A 17,428-nucleotide genomic window follows, 5' to 3' on the forward strand; every position below is an offset into this window, starting at 1 on the left:
AACAAAGCTGAGTCTTTTAGGGATGTAGCCTGGAGCCATAGCCCCATCAGCACCTCTTCTCAAACGGTTCACCAGCACTACAGAACTCATCCATACCATGGTTCCTGAGAAATACTATGACGAGCAGGAGGGCAGGCTTATAAAAAAAATAGGGGGTTAGAAAAATAATTTAAGGTTGGGCACAGTGGCTCACACCTGTAATCCCAGCACTTTGGGAGGCTGAGGCGGGTGGACCACTTGAGGTCAGGAGTTCAAGACCAGCCGGGCCAACATGGTGAAACCCCGTCTCTACTAAAAATACAAACATTAGCGGGGTGTGGTGGCGTGTGCCTGTAATCCTAGCTACTTGGGAGGCTGAGGCAGGAGAATCTCTTGGACCTGGGAGGTGGAGGTTGCAGTGAGCTGAGATCACACCATTGCACTCCAGCCTGGGTGACAAAGTCAGACTCTGTCTCAAAAAAAAAAAAAAGAAAAGAAAAAAAATTAAAAATCTCTCTTTTACACACACACACACACACACACACACACACACACACCCCACAGAATAAAAGCCCTAGAAGGCATCTTCTCCCAAAACAAACCAGGTTTGTGAGCACAGAGACCTGCTAAGACCCATTCCATGATGATTTTATGCAAATTTCAGCATGCTTCCAACTCATCCTTGTATTCTCCTTTATGGTACCTGGCCTTGTCACAAAGTATGAGATATTTTAGGATATGTTTTTCTGGGCTACCCATATGTTGTGAGACTGGCACTTAAGCTGAACTGCTGCCTCTGTATAATCCATCTGAGGTGGGAGGAGCAACATCCATTGTTCTCTTGCTTAAGAGGAGTGAATGGAACCATTTATCCACTCAGAAAAATTTCTGAACTACAAATTTTTGGTAGGTAGATCAAAAACTGAGTTATACTCCAAAACCTTGGTTGGTAAAACTGGCGAGCAATTGGGATACAGCGAAAGTACACATGGTTGCACTGGAACTGGACTTGGTAAACACTGCTTCATTTAGAAGTTTTTAAGCTACAAACAGAATATGTTTTGTCACATTATTTCTTCCCTCTCTCTTTTTTTTTTTTTGAGATGGAGTTTTGCTCTTGTCGCCCAAGTTGGAGTGCAATGGTACAATCTCTGCTCACCACAACCTCCGCCTCCCGGTTTCAAGCGATTCTCCTGCCTCAGCCTCCCGAGTAGCTGGGATTACAGGCGTGCGCCACCACACCTGACTAATTTTGTATTTTTAGTAGAGACGAGGTTTCTCCATGTTGGTCAGGCTGGTCTCAAACTCCCGATCTCAGGTGATCCGCCTGTCTCAGCCTCCCAAAGTGCTGGGATTACAGGCATGAGCCAACACTCCTGGCCTATTTCTTCTTGTATTAATACACTCAAAGCCCTTTTGGCATAAAGAAGCAGATAGGGAGTAAAGAAAAACCTTGTATTCTAATATTGATGCCATGAATTCATAATGATAATTCCTACAATGCTCTTTTGTGGATAGATACTATACTCCCACTTTTCTGATAGGATAACTGAGAAACAGGTTTAGCAAGAATGAAAAAGTCCAAGGAAGAATCACATTTTCATACCCATTTATGTGGCCTCTCAGAACAGTATCAATTTTTAAATTGATCTGAATCGCCTTTGTGGCTTCTCCAGCAGGCCAAGAAAGACAGCAAGGGAAAATGATGAGCAGAGCAGGGCAAGATGTGAATCTCAAGTCATTAACCACTCCCTCAGCCTCCTCTACTGGAAGGAAAGGGAACCCACGGCTAACCTGGCTCCAGAATGGGGTGGCTCGGGCAGGCTGGGTAACCATGGCAATAGCACACCAGAGCCAGAGGTGTAACAGCAAAGGCACAGTCTCGACTCTCCTCTCCCTTCATCCGGCTCTCTCTCCTTTAGGTGAGCGATTTTCTAAGAGCCTTGGTGTTTCTGCTTTTTAAAAAAAATTCTTTTTAGCACAAATTATTCCCTGACTACAAAGACAATTTTGTACGAAGGAGTCAGGTGCAACTAGGCTGTGTCAAGGTAGGAAGAAGGGCATTCTTCCAAGCCTCCGCAGACCACAGGCAGGTCTGATCCTAAGCAGAGACCGGCCCCCAGAGAAGCACCCAGGCTTTGCTCACCCTGCAGGACAGCCAGCAGTGAGCAGCCTGCAGTCATCTGCCCATGCAATGTCCCAGGGCAGCTGTGTAGAGAGGTAGGGGAGCAGGTAGGTGAGAGGGCTGGCCAGAGACTCAACTGACATGGCTTCTCCCAGTGCAGGTGGGAACTGGCATGATTCTTGGCCCCAGCAGGAGCTCTCCTAAGAAACCCAAGGCATCTCTTCCTGGGATCTATAACTTGTCTTGGCTCTGCTAGGGAAAGCATCTCATGAATTGCTGGACCTGTCTTACTGGTTTAGGGATGATTGCAGAGGACAGACACAATCCTGACATTGACCAACATGGTGTTTGTGGCCTTAAGATTTCCTGCCAAGGGATCCAGTGTCGGACTAAGGTCCCAGTCCTTTTCTTTACTTAAGTCTCCCACCCCATGGTCCCTAGTCCAGATCTGTGTCTCTCCCCTCTTCCTTCCCACATGCCCAGTTGTTCCTGCCGTGTCTATGCCTTTCCCCTTTCTTGACTCATCACACTATGCACCCCTAACATTTCTATGTGAGGGCATTCTGGTTACATGAGGATCAGAGACAGATTTGAAGACAAGAAGGTGTCAATATTATGAAAGTTCAGTTTACCCAGACTCCAGGGGCTATAGAGAAAGAAGGTATGGTGTTTATAATGTGGCTAAGGCTTTCCAGTCACTCTGTTGGCCCCTGAGGAATACGGTAGAGAGGCACTCTAAAACATTTATTATGAAATATTTTAGGCAAACAGAAATATGTAGAGTGTATATATATATATATATATATATCCTTTGAGACAGGATTTTGCTGTGTCACCCAGGCTGGAGTGTAGTGTGGTCACAGCTCACTGCAGCATCAACGTCCTTGGTTCAAGCGATCCTCGCACCTTGGCCTCTGAGTCACTAGGACTACAGGCACGCACCACCATGCCTGAGGAGAATAATTTTTTAAAACAAGTATCTGCCGGCTGGGCGTGGTGGCTCACACCTGTAATCCCAGCACTTTGGGAGGCCGAGGTGGGCAGATCACCTGAGGCTGGAGTTCAAGACCAGCCTGACCAAAATGGAGAAACCCCGTCTCTACTAAAAATACAAAATTAGCCGGGTGTGGTGGCGCATGCCTATAATCCCAGCTACTCAGGAGGCTGAGGCAGGAGAATCACTTGAACCTGGGATGGAGAGGTTGCAGTGAGCCAAGATGATGCCATTGCACTCCAGCCTGGGCAACAAGAGAGAAACTCTGTTTCAAAACAAACAAACAAACAAAAAACATGTATCTACCTGTCACTTGTCACTTTATCTAAAAACATCCCAAAAAACCATATATCCACCATTCAGCTTTGTCAACCCTTAATTTTTGTCACATCTGCTTCTGATGTTTGTCTTTAAGAAATGGACCATGACAGACACAGTTGAAGCCCTGCGTACTTCTCTCCAATTTTATCCCCTTCCCCCTGGCATTGACCCTACACTTGGCTGTTTTTATATTTTTACCTCATTTGTATATGGTAAAAAAAACCCGAGGTTACATTTTCTTATGGCAATAAGTGGCTTCAGCATGTACCTTCACGTTCTCCCAGGACCCACCTGGCTCTCTTCACTTATCTAGCTGACCTGTAAACATTTGACTTTGCAACCCCCAGGTTAGCCATTAAATGGTTCTAACTGTTGTAATCTAAGACAGTGTTTTCAACTTTTTTTTTTTTTTTTAGCAGCAGAGCTTTTGTTCTGTTTAAATCATATGCTTATTCCCAAATATATAAAATCCATGAGCATGGATCTGGGATGAGAAACAATAAACAGTACTGTCTTTGAGGTTTTTAGAAGTACATAAACTGTATGATGCTGTATATATCCTTCAGATGTTTTTTGTTCAGTGCTGATTTTTGAGATTTACTGATCTTACAAATGTAGTTCTACTCGATTCATTTTTAATTGCAATGTAGTATTCCACTGTACAAATACACTGAATATGTTTATCCGTCTCTCTGTTGATGGACATTTAGTATGTTTCCAATTTTTCATACATCAATGCTGTAATATATATGTCACCTTGTGACTAACATATTTGGATTTATTTCTGCCACTTCATTTGTCCCTTCTGTTTACTCCTTTTTTCGATATATTATTTTCTTGTCCCTATCTGGATTTAATAGACTTTCCTTTTTTCATTTCCTCACTCTACTGGTTTGAGGTATGTATACTCTGTTTCTGTCCCTACCAGGCTCCCCAGCGTTATCAGTGGCCCAGAGCTTGAGTTTCCTAAACCACACAGGTAGTGTAAATCCTAACATTAAACCAGGATTATCCTCAGGTTCTCAGGGGAGACTCTACTCTTGTTTTTCTACCCAGAACCTTAACTAAGTCGGAGAAGCTGTTGTCATCTCCTGTGCCAGTGAATGATTTTCCTTTTCTTGTCTACCCTGTTATTTAGGGTAAGTCCTTTAATATTCCTGACCATTTTTTATTTTTAAATTTTGTTCATACTGACACTAATCAAAAGAAATAATAGTCCTGACTTTATGCAGAAGTCTGTTTCAGCTCCAGCCTCCAGCTGGCCAGTCCTCGTTTCTATCCCCACAGATGTTAAAACTCTTAACTTCAAACCTTACATTACTCTAGGGAGGCCAGCCACACGCCGCCTGCCCCTCAATCAGCTGTCAGAGTCCAGTACCACTGTGGCTTTCCCCTCTTCATTTTGTTACCTGAGGACGTTTCTTACTTTTTTCAGTGCTCAGTTCTTCATTTACACGAATATTTTAAATATTTAACCCAGTATTTCCAGGTGATTCATAGCGGGGTTTTTTTGTTTGTTTGTTATTTTGCTGTCCATATTACTAGAAACAGAAGTCTCTTCCCTCTGAGGTATATCTCAGACTGCCTGGCTGAGTCAATCCCTACTTATCCTTTCCTTCCCTCACATCCCTCCCCCATACCATAGCCTAAGGCAGGATTCTCAAACTTCTTAATGTACAGAATCATTTTCTGGGAGCTTGTTAAACATGCAGATTATTAGCAACCCCCCAGGAGACTTCAATTGAGAGGACTGGGGTGGGACCCAGGAGTATGCATGCTTAACAAGCACTCTAGGTGGTTCTGGCCAAACGGTTCTGACCACACTTTGAGAATCACTGTCTAAGGTCTGCTGTGCTTTCCTGATGTATATCCATCCCCCTCTATTGGCAGTACCTGGCAGGAGCCCTGCACATCTCTGTTTTGCAAAGTCTGAGTTAGGAGACAACAATGCCAACAGACCCAAGGTTCAAGAGTTCTAGTCCAGACAAGTCCAGGACCACTCCCCTTAGCCATGGTGATGCCACTGATTTGTCCTGCTGGACTCCAGCTATCAATAAAACAGGTCATCCATTCAGGCTTTACTAATTGAGACTTTGACATTATTTGGAGAGGGGCGAGCTGAATTTTCCCTTTGTACTTATGAAAGAAGGGTTTGCTAAGCAGATGGATACTATAAACAAAACTGTACACATAATGATTGATTCATTTAAATTTAAATGCAGGTCTTCACTCTCTAGATGGGTTATGCTCCAGAATGCCTCTGAAAGTTAGCAGTTTAGAATGTATCTTCCAGCCGAGTGCAGTGGCTCATGTCTGTAATCCCAGCACTTTGAGAGGCCGAGGTGATCACCTCAGGTGAGGATCACTTGAGGTTGGGAGTTCGAGACCAGCCTGACCAACATGGAGAAACCACATCTCTACTAATAACACAAAATTAGCCAGGCATGGTGGCGCATGCCTGTAGTCCCAGCTACTTGGGAGGCTGAGGCAGGAGAATCACTTGAACCTAGGAGGCGGAAGTTGCAGTGAGCTGAGATGGCACCATTGCACTCCAGCCTGGGTAACAAGAGCGAAACTCCATCTCAATAAATAAATACATTAATTAAATAAAATAAAATAGAATGTTGTCTTCCCACAGAAACATTAGGAAAGGTGGTCAGTTTCCCAGACCAGCCCACCCAAACCTGTAAATAAAATAATTATTCTCATTTAAGACCTATTCTATGTCAGGACCTTTACATATGTGATCTGATCTAATTCTCAAAATAACTCTTAGAAGTAGACATTTGTGTTTCTGTCTTAGAGGTGAAGGTAAGGCCCTGTCTTCCCCGGGGTCATATACCAGTAAGTGGCAGAGCCAAGTTAGGTCTGGCTCCAAAGCCTGTGTCCTTGTTACCAGGAAAGCAGACCACCTCCTGTAGCTCATTTATTTAACAAAGGGTGAGAGGAAGGATAGAGATTTCTGTTTCCTCCTGAAACACCATCCTTCCCCACACTGAGAAGGAAATGTTAAGGGAATAATAGAACCTCTCCGCTGCAGCCACAGGTGACTCCGGAAGTGATGGGGGACCGAGAAGATCGGCAGCAAGTCTTTGGTGTGCCTTATGAGCAAGCAAAGACGCAAGCAAGATAATAGCTTAGTAAACTGCTCAGAGTTTGGTCTTAAACTGCCTTGGGTTTCATTTTGCATGTGGGGAAAAGCATCTTACTGAAAGTTGACTTTCCCCAACTCTCTCTCTCTCACACGGCCCTCCCTGCCATAAACCTCTGTGTGCGGAGAGGCAGCTCCCCGCTCTGAGGGACTCACCTTGTCAGCCAGCAGCTCCCTTATCTTGCTGGCCTGTAGGCGGAACCGGAAAAGCTGGGTTTCCAGAGTCAGGCAGCGTTTCTGCCAGTCTACGCTGGCCCGCGCGTCCACCTTGAGTTCTGCCATGATGGAATCGACTTCTGGATTATTCCGGGGAGCCCTAAGAATGCAGAAAGAGGAAAAGATAAATAAGTGTGTGAGGAAGAGTTCTGTGGGGAAAGAACGGGAGGGGACCAAAGGACAGACAAAACAGGGCTGGGGAAGAGAATCGGTCACTGATCCGCAGGGCCCCTTCCTGCCTTCCTCAGCTCAGTATGTCCCGCTCCATTGTAAGTTAGCTGAGAGCCTCAGGAAACTGCGAAACCTGAGAAACTGTAAGGAGAACCTAGTCTCATTTGGACAGAAGTGAAAAGTAGGGCTCATTTGTTTTTCAATTATCCACACAACAAACTTATCCATTAAATAGCTATTTATGTGCCTGACCCTGTGCTCTGCACTGGAGATGCAAACAGAACTAAGAGAAATTCCTTGTCTTTGGGTTTTTCAAGGAACTCTTATGAAAATCTAATTACAGTGTAGTCATAGTTGCCAAGTGACATGCAGATAAATGGGAATGGGAGCTGGGAAAAGTGGGAGGGATGTGTTTAGGGAAGGCTTAAAGTGGGTAACAGATGCATCCAAGGTCACATCGCTAATTAGAGGCAGAACCCTGGTTCCCAGTTTATTTCTTATTCTATTTCATTTATATAAGATGTTAGATGAGAAAAAAATGGAAATAAAATATAATGCTTTGAATGTCCTTGACAATTGTGTTCATTGTTATCATCGAATCATCCATCCCACTTTGGAACAGATTCTCACCATTTCCTTCAGGTTCTAAGATGCAAACCAGAAAACTGCTAGATATTTTGCTGCAATCTCAGGAGAAAGCCACAAGTCTTTGGGAAAAAAATTTGTACAAATTCAGAACAAATCAAGTAGACACCTATAGTATGTCCAGCCAGGGGAATTCACCCAGATGCCTCCAGGACATATTTAGAGAAAAAATACTGGATGGAGGATGAGAAAAGGAAGAAGGATGCATGAGTGTGCATGAGAGAGGGATACAGGCAGGGCGAGAAAAGAATGCCTGGGAGACACATCCATCATCAGGATTTTTCAAATCCCCCTTCTAGGGCATTATGATGAATGATGCTTGCCACAAAGTATAAATTCAGTCTGTCCCAAACCATGACACATGGTCACCCTAGTAGTCAACGATTTTAAGGAATAATTGTTAATTTTTTAGGTTTTTTTTTCCTTTCTTTCTTTCTTTTTTTTTTTTTTAGGGAGAGTCTCACTCTGTCAGCCATGCTGGAGTGCAGTGGCACAATCTTGGCTCACTACAACCTCTGCCTCCTGGCTTCAAGTGATTATCATGACTCAATCTCCTGAGTAGCTGGATTACAGACGTGCACCACCAAGCCTGGCTAATTTTTTATATTTCTAGTAGAGATGGGGATTCACTATGTTGGCCAGGCTGGTCTTGAACTCCTGGCCTCAAGTAATCCTCCTGCCTCAGCCTCTCAAAGTGCTGGGATTACAGGTGTTAGCCACTGCACCCGGCCGATTTTTAAATGTCATCTGCTAGAAATTTTATGATATACAGGTGAAATAATATAATATCTGGGATTTGTGTTAAAATACTTCATGGTAAGAGGTAAGTAGGGGAGGAGATATACGAAACAGGATTAGTAAAATGTTGATAATTTTTGAAGCTGGTTGATGGGTATATGGAAGTTCTTTATATGATCTCTCTACTTTAATATATGCCTGGAATTTTCCATAATAAAAATTTGTTGCTTTTCAAAAATCCCCTTTTCCTTCTTCAGGAGCCACATGGCCTCAGAAAATCCAGCCACATCCTGTACTGTTGCCAGATACTACCACAGTGCAAAGTTAGCCTCTCTTTGGTGGGCTAATCACCAATAGTGCGTCTCCCCTCGCATGTGACCTTTATTTGTATCTTTCTCCCATCATACACTACAAGTAGCTATTGTTTATTGAGTCTTTATTGTACGCCAGGCATGTGTGGCCTCTTTAATCCTTACAACAACCTGTGAAACAATAGGTAAGGACCGTGTGTCCTCCACACACACGAGGACATTGAGGAACAGAGAAGCTAAGTAATTTACAGATAATTGTACAGCTAGTTAGTGGAGGAGCTGGGATTCTGGTTCCAAATTCCTTGATCATTGCCACTCTGTGCTCTTTATCCATCCAAAAAATAAAAAGAATTCCAATTTCACAGAGTGTGGTAGACTTGGTAATGGCAGAAATCATTTCCAGGATCTTTCAGAAGTCTTAGCACAAGGATGAACCTATATCCCAGATTTTCTAAGACATCTTGGGCTCAAATATTCTGACACCATAATCTCCCCAAGCACTGACACTTACCATGTATCCTGACTTTTCATCTAAAAAATAAGACCTGCAGAGAAGGACCCAACAATTAAACCACTGATGGACCAAGTGAGCTCGGTTCTTGGCTCCTCAGAACACATGACTTCAGCGCTGCTCTCCCAGCCCTGTCATCTAAACAATCCCTACATTGTGACCTCCCAGCAATCCCCATCTCAAAAGACTAGGACCAACTGGAACGGCAGGAAGACAAAAGACAAAAACAAAACATGACCTTCTCTGAGCTAAGATCACAGCTGAAAAGACAAAACAGAACCTTGTAAGGCTCTCAGAGAAGGCTGGGAGGCTTCATGTTTGATTTTTCCTTGTCCTTTACTGGGATTTTGCTTTTTCTTGTATAAATAGGAAAAATAGCAGATCTGAGACTAGGACCTGGGAGTCTTGCAACTCAGTTCAGGGCTAAGAAATAACAGTGGGCAAGGGAAACGTAATCCTTTTGTGTAGTTGAAAGAGTGTGAATAATATTGATTCCCTCTTACTGATTGTCAAAGCTGCTGCTTAGATTCTATTGGGAGAGTGAAAACCCAAATTATCAAAATCTCCAAGTATTTTGGAAATATGTCACTGGTGTCTGCCTAGCCCTGATATCTGAGATTATAGCTAGTTTAGGGAATGCTTTCCCCAATCAAGCATCTCTGTGACATCATCGTTCTGAACTGATCAAGTGGTGTGGTTAATCCTCTCCCTGGCAAGTTGCTGAGGAGGTTGGGACTCGTGCTTGGCTTGCCTCGGCATGTGAGGAGAGCAGAGAGGTTTTGAGATAGATCAGGAGCAAGGTGCCTGCTGCCAAACCCAAGGCCCAGAGGCTCTTCCGACAGAAGCAGGTGGTTTGAGCAACAGCTATAAAATAAGGGAGATACCAGTAAGCTGAGCCTCACCTGCTAAGTCACCTTGCACTTATACCTCCCATAAAAATGCACAAGGATGAGCAAAAATGAATACCTTACATTTGCAGTAGAGTTTGTAACTTGTCAAAGCATTGCGATGCATGTGTTATTTCTCTCTTTATCCCGGAGATGGAGGACAAGCACAATTAGTCACAATGAACAGATGAGAAAACTCATCACATCTGTGACTTGCTTAGAGCCTTGCATAGAGCTAAAGAGTAGCAGAACTGGGCCAAGAATCCTGATCTCCCAACATCTACAACTGTCCTCTTCCCATGATGATGCTTCAGTAGTGGTAGCAGATATCTCATACTAACAGGCTAGTCTAACATAAATACATTAATGGCAAAAATAAATGGGGAAATGAGAGAGGAGAAGTGAGCTGGGAACAAAACTCAGCTCAATTTTTTTTTCTATTTTTATTCTGGAATGCTCTATCACACATTAGAAATAGGGAGAATAGTACAATAAGTCCCTATGTCCCCAATACCCAGCTAAAATTATGACCAGCTCTTGGCCAGTCTTGTGAAACTCATAGTTTTCTTGATTCTGCTGGCACCCAGCCTGCTAAACTGCTTGGCACGTGAGTCAGAAAACTGCCATAGTCTTGATACCTGCTTTGGCATACCCTGAATCCTCCAATACCCGGGACTGAAATGCCACAGCAGTCAGTGGGGATCTGCCTCAGAGGCAGAGGCTGGGAGTAGAATGGGTGGGAAGGTGGCACAGGGAGTCATTAGGTGACTCCAGACTCAGAGCCTATATCAGAGAAAACACAAATTTGACCTGGGATCTCTCTGGCAAGTTTGAGGATTTGACCAGAAACTGATAAAATGCAAAGATTACTTTTTTTTTCCTCTTTTTCTTTTGAGACAGGGTCTCACTCTGTTGCCCAGGCTGGAGTGCAGTGGCACAATCATGGTTCACTGAAGCCGCAACTTTCCCAAGCTCAGGTGACCTTCCCACCTCAGCATCCCAAGTAGCTGGAACTATAGGCGTGCACCACCATGCTTGGCTAATTTTCATATTTTTTGTAAAGACAGGGTTTCACCATGGTGCCCAGGCTGGTCTCGAACTCCTGGGCTCAAGTGATCCACCTGCCTCATCCTTCTAAAGTGCGTTAAGCCACTGCGCCTGGCCTAAGATTAAGTTTATTTTATTTTATTTATCTATTTTTTGAGACGGAGTCTCGCTCTGTCACCCAGGCAGATTGTGCAGTGGTGCAATCTCGGCTCACTGCAACCTCCGCCTCCTGGGTTCAAGCAATTCCCCTGCCTCAGCCTCCTGAGTAGCTGGGATTACAGGCAGATGCCACCACACTGGCTAATTTTTGTATTTTTAGTAGAGACGGGGTTTTGCCATGTTGGCCAGTCTGGTCAAACTCCTGACCTCAGGTGATCCACCTGCCTTGGCCTCCCAAAGTGCTGAGATTACAGGCGAAAGCCACCGCTCCCAACCCCAAGATTAAGTTTAATTCAAACAACTTTTAAGTGATTCCTGTGTGCAAGATTGGGGATATAAAGATGAATAAAGATATTGTGGCTTTTGAGGCTCAAGTCTACAGCCTGAATATCCTGGTAGCTCCCTGCAAAGGTAGCTAATCAATACAGGAGCCTAAAAGAAAGAGGTCAGAGGTCACCACAGGCCTCAAAATAGCTCGTTGCCTCTATCTTGTGGAGGACGCAGGAGGCATTGGAAGGCAACGGAGGTCCTGTTATATGCACAATTTCTACCGGGCTCTCTCATGTTACCTCACTATGGTTCATTCCCTGAGTGTGAGTATCTGTATGACTTCCACTTGCTAGTGACAGGCTACCACTGTCTCCTAAAAGTGCTCTGCCAGACTAGGCTGACTACCTGTCAATTGTGGGAAAGAAACAGTTTTGTGTCCCCTTTCTGGGGATGAGGCTGGGAGAAGGGCATGAGCAGACACAGGGACAACTTCCTCTGATCTCAGCATTGTCATGTGATCAAGCTAACAACATCCATTTGGCCACTGCTGGGTGCCTACATGACATTCCACACAACATCTGGGGAGACAGAAAAGGTGAGCATGTCCTAGGCTGCAGGAACCTCGATACCAAAAGAAAGGGTCAGGACAACCAGGTCCAACATTCCTTGAGAACAAAAACAGCAAAGAGAAACAGCTTAGTACCTAAGATCCCATGCTCTGGCACTGACAGGCCTGGGTTTGAATATGAGCTCAGGCACTAAATAATCCTGAGGCCTTAAGCCATTTGCTTAACTTCTTTGAGACTCAGTTCCATTTTGAAATTGAGGGCAGGAGGACAATAATATTTGGTTGAACCATATGAAACCATCAACATTTAACCATTTTCCGGCCTTCAAAATGGCCATTTCATATATCACATCATGAAGGGCTTTTTTTTTTTTTTGAGACGGAGTCTCGCTCTGTCGCCCAGGCCGGAGTGCAGTGGCACAATCTCGGCTCACTACAAGCTCCGCCTCCCAAGTTCTCCTGCCTGGGAGGCCATTATCCTGCCTCAGGCTCCTGAGTAGCTGAGACTACAGGTGCCCACCACCATGCCAGCTAATTTTTTGTATTTTTAGTACAGACAGGGCTTCACCGTGTTAGCCAGGATGGTCTCAATCTCCTGACCTCGTGATCTGCCCGCCTCGGCCTCCCAAAGTGCTGGGATTACAGGCATGAGCCACCGTGCCCAGCCAGGGCTTTTTGAGAATTAAAGGAGATATTACAAAAGCCCGGTGCACACTAAGTCCTCAATAAATGACTGTTATTGTTATCTGCAAACAAAAGGCAAACCAACCTAAGAGGTTGATGTGACCTAAGCATCTAGAACCTAAGAGGAGATGTGACCCAAAGATGTGCTCACTGGGCTGGGCGTGGTGGCTCACACCTGTAATCCCAGCACTTTGGGAGGCTGAGGCAGGCAGCTCACCTGAGGTCAGGAGTTCGACCAGACTGGCCAACATGGTGAAACCCTGTCTCTATTAAAAATACAAAAATTAGTGGCGCATGCCTGTAATCCCAGCTACTTGGGAGGCTGATGCAGGAGAACTGCTTGAACCTGGGAGGCAGAGGTTATAGGGAGCTGAGATTGCACCACTGCACTCCAGCCTGGGCGACAGAGCAAGACTCCAGCTCAAAAAAAAAAAAAAAAAATGTGCTCACTACCAGATCTAACTCTGGAGATCTGGAGAGGAGGTCACATGATTTTTTAAAGTTATTTTAGAACATTGAACAAAAGGGTATATAGTGCAAAGTAAGGCTTCTTCCCATGCCTGTACTTCAGCCATAGTTCTCCCCAGAGGCAACCACTGTTACGGGTTTCTGTGTGTTCTCTCAGAGATATTCAGAGCATCTACAAGCATTCATACGTATGTGGCATACACACACCCACACAAAAATAGTGGCCCACCACACACACTGTACTCAACAATATAACTTAGAGATATTCCTACATCAAAATACACATCTGCCACGTTTTCTCTCCATGCTTTGTAACAGCTTTAATGTATCCTATCGTGTGACTTTTACATGATCTTATTGAAGATCATCTAGATCTTCAATAAGATGACATCTGATGGACATCTAGATTGTTTCCAACCTTTTGCTAAAGTAAACAATGCTGCAATGAATATTCAATGATGTACACCATTTCATATACATCAGAGTATATTTGAAGGATAAAGTCCCAGAAAATGGAATTTAGGGGTAAGTGATATATACACTTTAAATTGCCAGACATTTCTTCAGATTTTTTTTTTCTATCAGGAATGGGAGGAACATGCTCTTCCCTACAGCTGATGACTTCTGAAGAGGGCGGAAGAGGCTCCACATTTTTTCAGCTTAGTTGTTAGTTTCAGTGAGTTTGGGGTCACAGGCTGCACCTCACCATTGCCCAACTCGGAGTAGGCGCCCTCAGCAGCCTGTGGGAAGGCGGCAGAAGTGGACTGAACCGTATGTTAGGAATTTAGGAGGCTTAGGTTTCAGTTATGCCTCTTCCTTTTTAGCTATGTGACCGTGGCAAATCACAAACATTTTTTTTTTTTTACGAGACAGAATCATCAGCCTCCCAAGTAGGGGGGACTATAGGCCCACACCACCACACCCAGCTAATTTTTAAATTTTTATTTATTTGTAGACACAGGGTATCCCTATGTTGCCCAGTCTGGTCTTGAACTCCTGGCATCAAGCTCTCCTCTTGCCTTGGCTTCCCAAAGTGCTGGGATTACAGGCATGAGCCACTGCAACTGGCCTAAATCACAACTTTTCAGAGTCCCAGTTTCCTCCTTTGGAAAATGGGGCTAATAATATGCAGAAACACTAATACCGATGTTCTATAAAGTGTTAAGTGATGGTACCAGCCCTACACACAGTATCTGTCACATAGAAGACAGTCCAAAAAGTTTGATGAAGGAACTGATAACTCTCCTACTTAAGTTTTTAAATGGTCTTTCAAGTGTTTTATCTGAACCAAGGCTCTGTCTTGGAAGAGTTTTATGAGGTGGATTCATAGTAAAAGCTATAGAGGAGATATCCTAGCAGGCAGAAATCCCAGTTTCCTTCCAGATGAGGGTCTTTACTGCTTCTGCCACTCCCACTAGGTCCCCTGGTTCCTGGCGACCCAGTCCTCGCTAAGACTCCTAGGACACAATGCTCTGTGTCATTCGGCGCCCAACCTGTTTTCTTTTCTGCTTGGCTGACCTGCTCCTAAGAGTCGAGCCTGAGCCATAAGGTCCCTAAGAGAACACTCAGAAATCACAGAAGAAATAACCTAAGGTGAGGTGGGGAGGGGTGCGGGAAGGGTTGAAAGGGAGCGAGCACCGATAGCAAGGTGGCAGCCTGCACGTCCGCTCCAAGGGTCCTTCCCGGGAGCGACTGAATCTGGCCGATCCCCAACTCCAGGTCCTCCCGGGGGACGCTCCTCCTGGCCTCACGGCGCGAGTCCACAGGGGCGCCCGGGTCGCCAAGCCGGACGCGAGCTCCAGCGCTACCCGCCGCTGGGAGCTCGCTTCCAGGTAGGGAGGCACCTGCTCAAGAACGTCCTCCCGGCCGAAGGGGCCGTCCCCCGCGCGCAGCCTGACGCCCTCCCCCGCGGCACAGCTCCAGCCTACCACAGCTGCGAGAGCGCGGGTCGCTCACCTCCAGCGAGCTAGCGGCCGTCCCTGCCTCGCACCGGGCACACGGGCGCCCTCGGGCCGCCGCCGCCGCCGACCTTGCGTCGCTCTAGCCGGAGTCCCAGGCGGCCGCCGGCTCTCCGCTCTGCGGCAGCAGGGGTCGCGGGGGGCGGGGCGGGGCGAGACTGGAGCGGGAGGGGCGCCCGCGGGCTCGCTGCACAAAGCCCGGCCGTGCCTTGCAGCGTCCCATTCAACGCTCCGCCGGGCGCCCTCCTCCCCTCGGCTCCCCGCCCGCTCCTTAAAGGCAGAGCGCTGGGCTGGGCTCTCCAGGCAGCTCGCGGAGAGGCACAGGAAATGACCTCAGCAGGCTCCAGCCTCCCACCTCTCCGCACCGCTGGGCTAGTCCCTGGGGCGGCGGTGGGGGGGGCGGCGGGGTGTCCCGGACGGCGGCCCCGAGCTCTCTGAGGAGGCCGCACCAGCTGCCGCAAGGGGCGGCCAGAGCGCCCCGGGGATCTGCTTGGCCCCAAATAGAGGGGACCCTCGCGGGATGCGGGACAAGACCAGACCCTCTCCGCCAAAGGTTCCAGCATTTGCCTGGCCACCTGTGGGAAGTGTAACGTCTGGATATTTGGAACAGAAGCCCTTATTTCAGTCTGGCAGACCAAATGTTCTGAGTTGCAATTTGCAGGAGAAAGAAAAAGAAAAAGAAAAAAGAAGTTACGACAGCCCGGAGAGTAACTTACTTGCTTATGTATATTTACTTATTCTCTGGTCTCGCTATGTTGCCCAGGCTGGACTTGAACTCCTGAGCTCAAGTGATCGTCCCGCCTGGGCCTCCGGGCCAGCTTATGTATATATTATTTTAAAGGAGAGCCCAGGAGGACCCTGCCTGCCAGGCAGTTTGCAGGGCAGTCATCAGTGTGCCCCTGTGCCCCTCGTTCTCAGACATTTGCAAATCTCAGATCGCCCAAAGCAATCTCATACCCAGAGAGGCTGGAAAACTCAACATTTGGTTAGGTGAACATGGAGTAAAGAGGAGGCAAATAGAGACAATTGCAGGGAGGGATCCACCTTTCAAAACAGAGCCTTCTTCCTCAACCCTGCAGGCTCTCTGTCAGTCAAGGCCTGAACGGAAGCAAAATACCAGCAGGGCCTGTTTCTCCAAATGGTCCTTGGAAGATTCATCTCAGGAACCATGAAGAACAACCCCACCCTGGGTTTGAATCTGAATTTCTAACTAAAGTTCCCCAGGCAATTCTCACGGAGAAGTTTTGAGAGCCCAGACACTAAGGAAAGCTGGTAGTGCAGGAGGCCAAAAGTGAACGTTTAACTGGGCCAATAGGACTTCAACAGCTGAACTTGGCAAACGACTTTATAGCTCACGGGGATTGGGATAGATTAGCCCCATTTTGTGGGACAATGCTCAGGCTACCCACTTCAACATTCCAGAAGTTGCCTAAGGAAGCCCAAAAGCAAGTTCGTTGGATTTTGCTAAGAAGACATTCATTCATTCATTCGTTCATTCACTTTTTCTTTTCTTTTCTTTTCTTTTCTTTTTTTTTTTTTTTGGACATAGGTTCTTGTTCTGTTCTCCAGGCTGGATTGCAGTGGCACAATCATAGCTCACTGTAACTTGAACTCCTGGGCTCCAGCAATCCTCCCATCTCAGCCTGGTGAACAGCTGGGACTATAGGCACATGCCACTACACCCAGCAAAAAAAAAATTTTTTTTGGTACAGATGGGGTCTCATTTATGAGACCAGCTCAGGCGGGTCTCGAACTCCTGGACTCAAGCAATCCTCCTGCCTCAGCCTCCCAAAGTGCTGAGATTACAGGGATGAGCCACCGCACCTCGGCCCAGAACTCATTTAATATAACTTTGTTATATAGTAAAAAAGGACACACCATGGAGAGTGGAATGGGAGGAACATGCTCTCCCCTATAGCTGGTGACTTCTGAGAGGCTCCACATTTTTTTCAGCTCAGTTGTTGGTTTCAATGAGTTTGGGCCCATAGAGTGCAGCATCTCACCGTTGCCCAACTCTGAGCAGGTCCCCTTGGCAGTCTGTGAGAGGGTGGTAGAGGTGCACTGAACCTTACATTAGGAATTTAGGAGGCTTGGGTTTCAGTTACGTCTCTTCCACTGTTTAGCTATGTGACTTGGGCAAGTTACAACTTTTATTGTTGTTGTTATTGTTATTTCTTTTAAAAGATAGGATCTTGCTCTGTTGCCTAAGCTAGAATGCAGTGGCA

The 17,428-nt window shown here is 46.0% G+C and overlaps 1 protein-coding gene across 2 annotated transcripts in view; it reads right to left on the reverse strand.

Annotated features, from left to right (window-relative positions):
- The window catches only part of PLEKHH1 (pleckstrin homology, MyTH4 and FERM domain containing H1), a 54,469-nt gene extending 38,936 nt beyond the window's left edge, over positions 1 to 15,533 (reverse strand). For both annotated transcript variants that reach the window (XM_033187653.1, XM_033187652.1), the window contains exons 1-2: positions 15,202 to 15,533; positions 6,727 to 6,886 (exon numbers count right to left, since the gene is read on the reverse strand). In XM_033187653.1, coding sequence (XP_033043544.1) covers positions 6,727 to 6,852 — 126 coding nt within the window. In that variant the 5' untranslated portion in view covers positions 6,853 to 6,886; positions 15,202 to 15,533. The remainder of the gene's footprint in view (positions 1 to 6,726; positions 6,887 to 15,201) is intronic.
- Positions 15,534 to 17,428: the final 1,895 nt, after the last annotated feature.

This window comes from Trachypithecus francoisi, unplaced genomic scaffold (genome assembly GCF_009764315.1).
Source record: "Trachypithecus francoisi isolate TF-2019V2 unplaced genomic scaffold, Tfra_2.0 Lachesis_group3, whole genome shotgun sequence".
Classification (NCBI taxonomy): Eukaryota; Metazoa; Chordata; class Mammalia; order Primates; family Cercopithecidae; genus Trachypithecus; species Trachypithecus francoisi.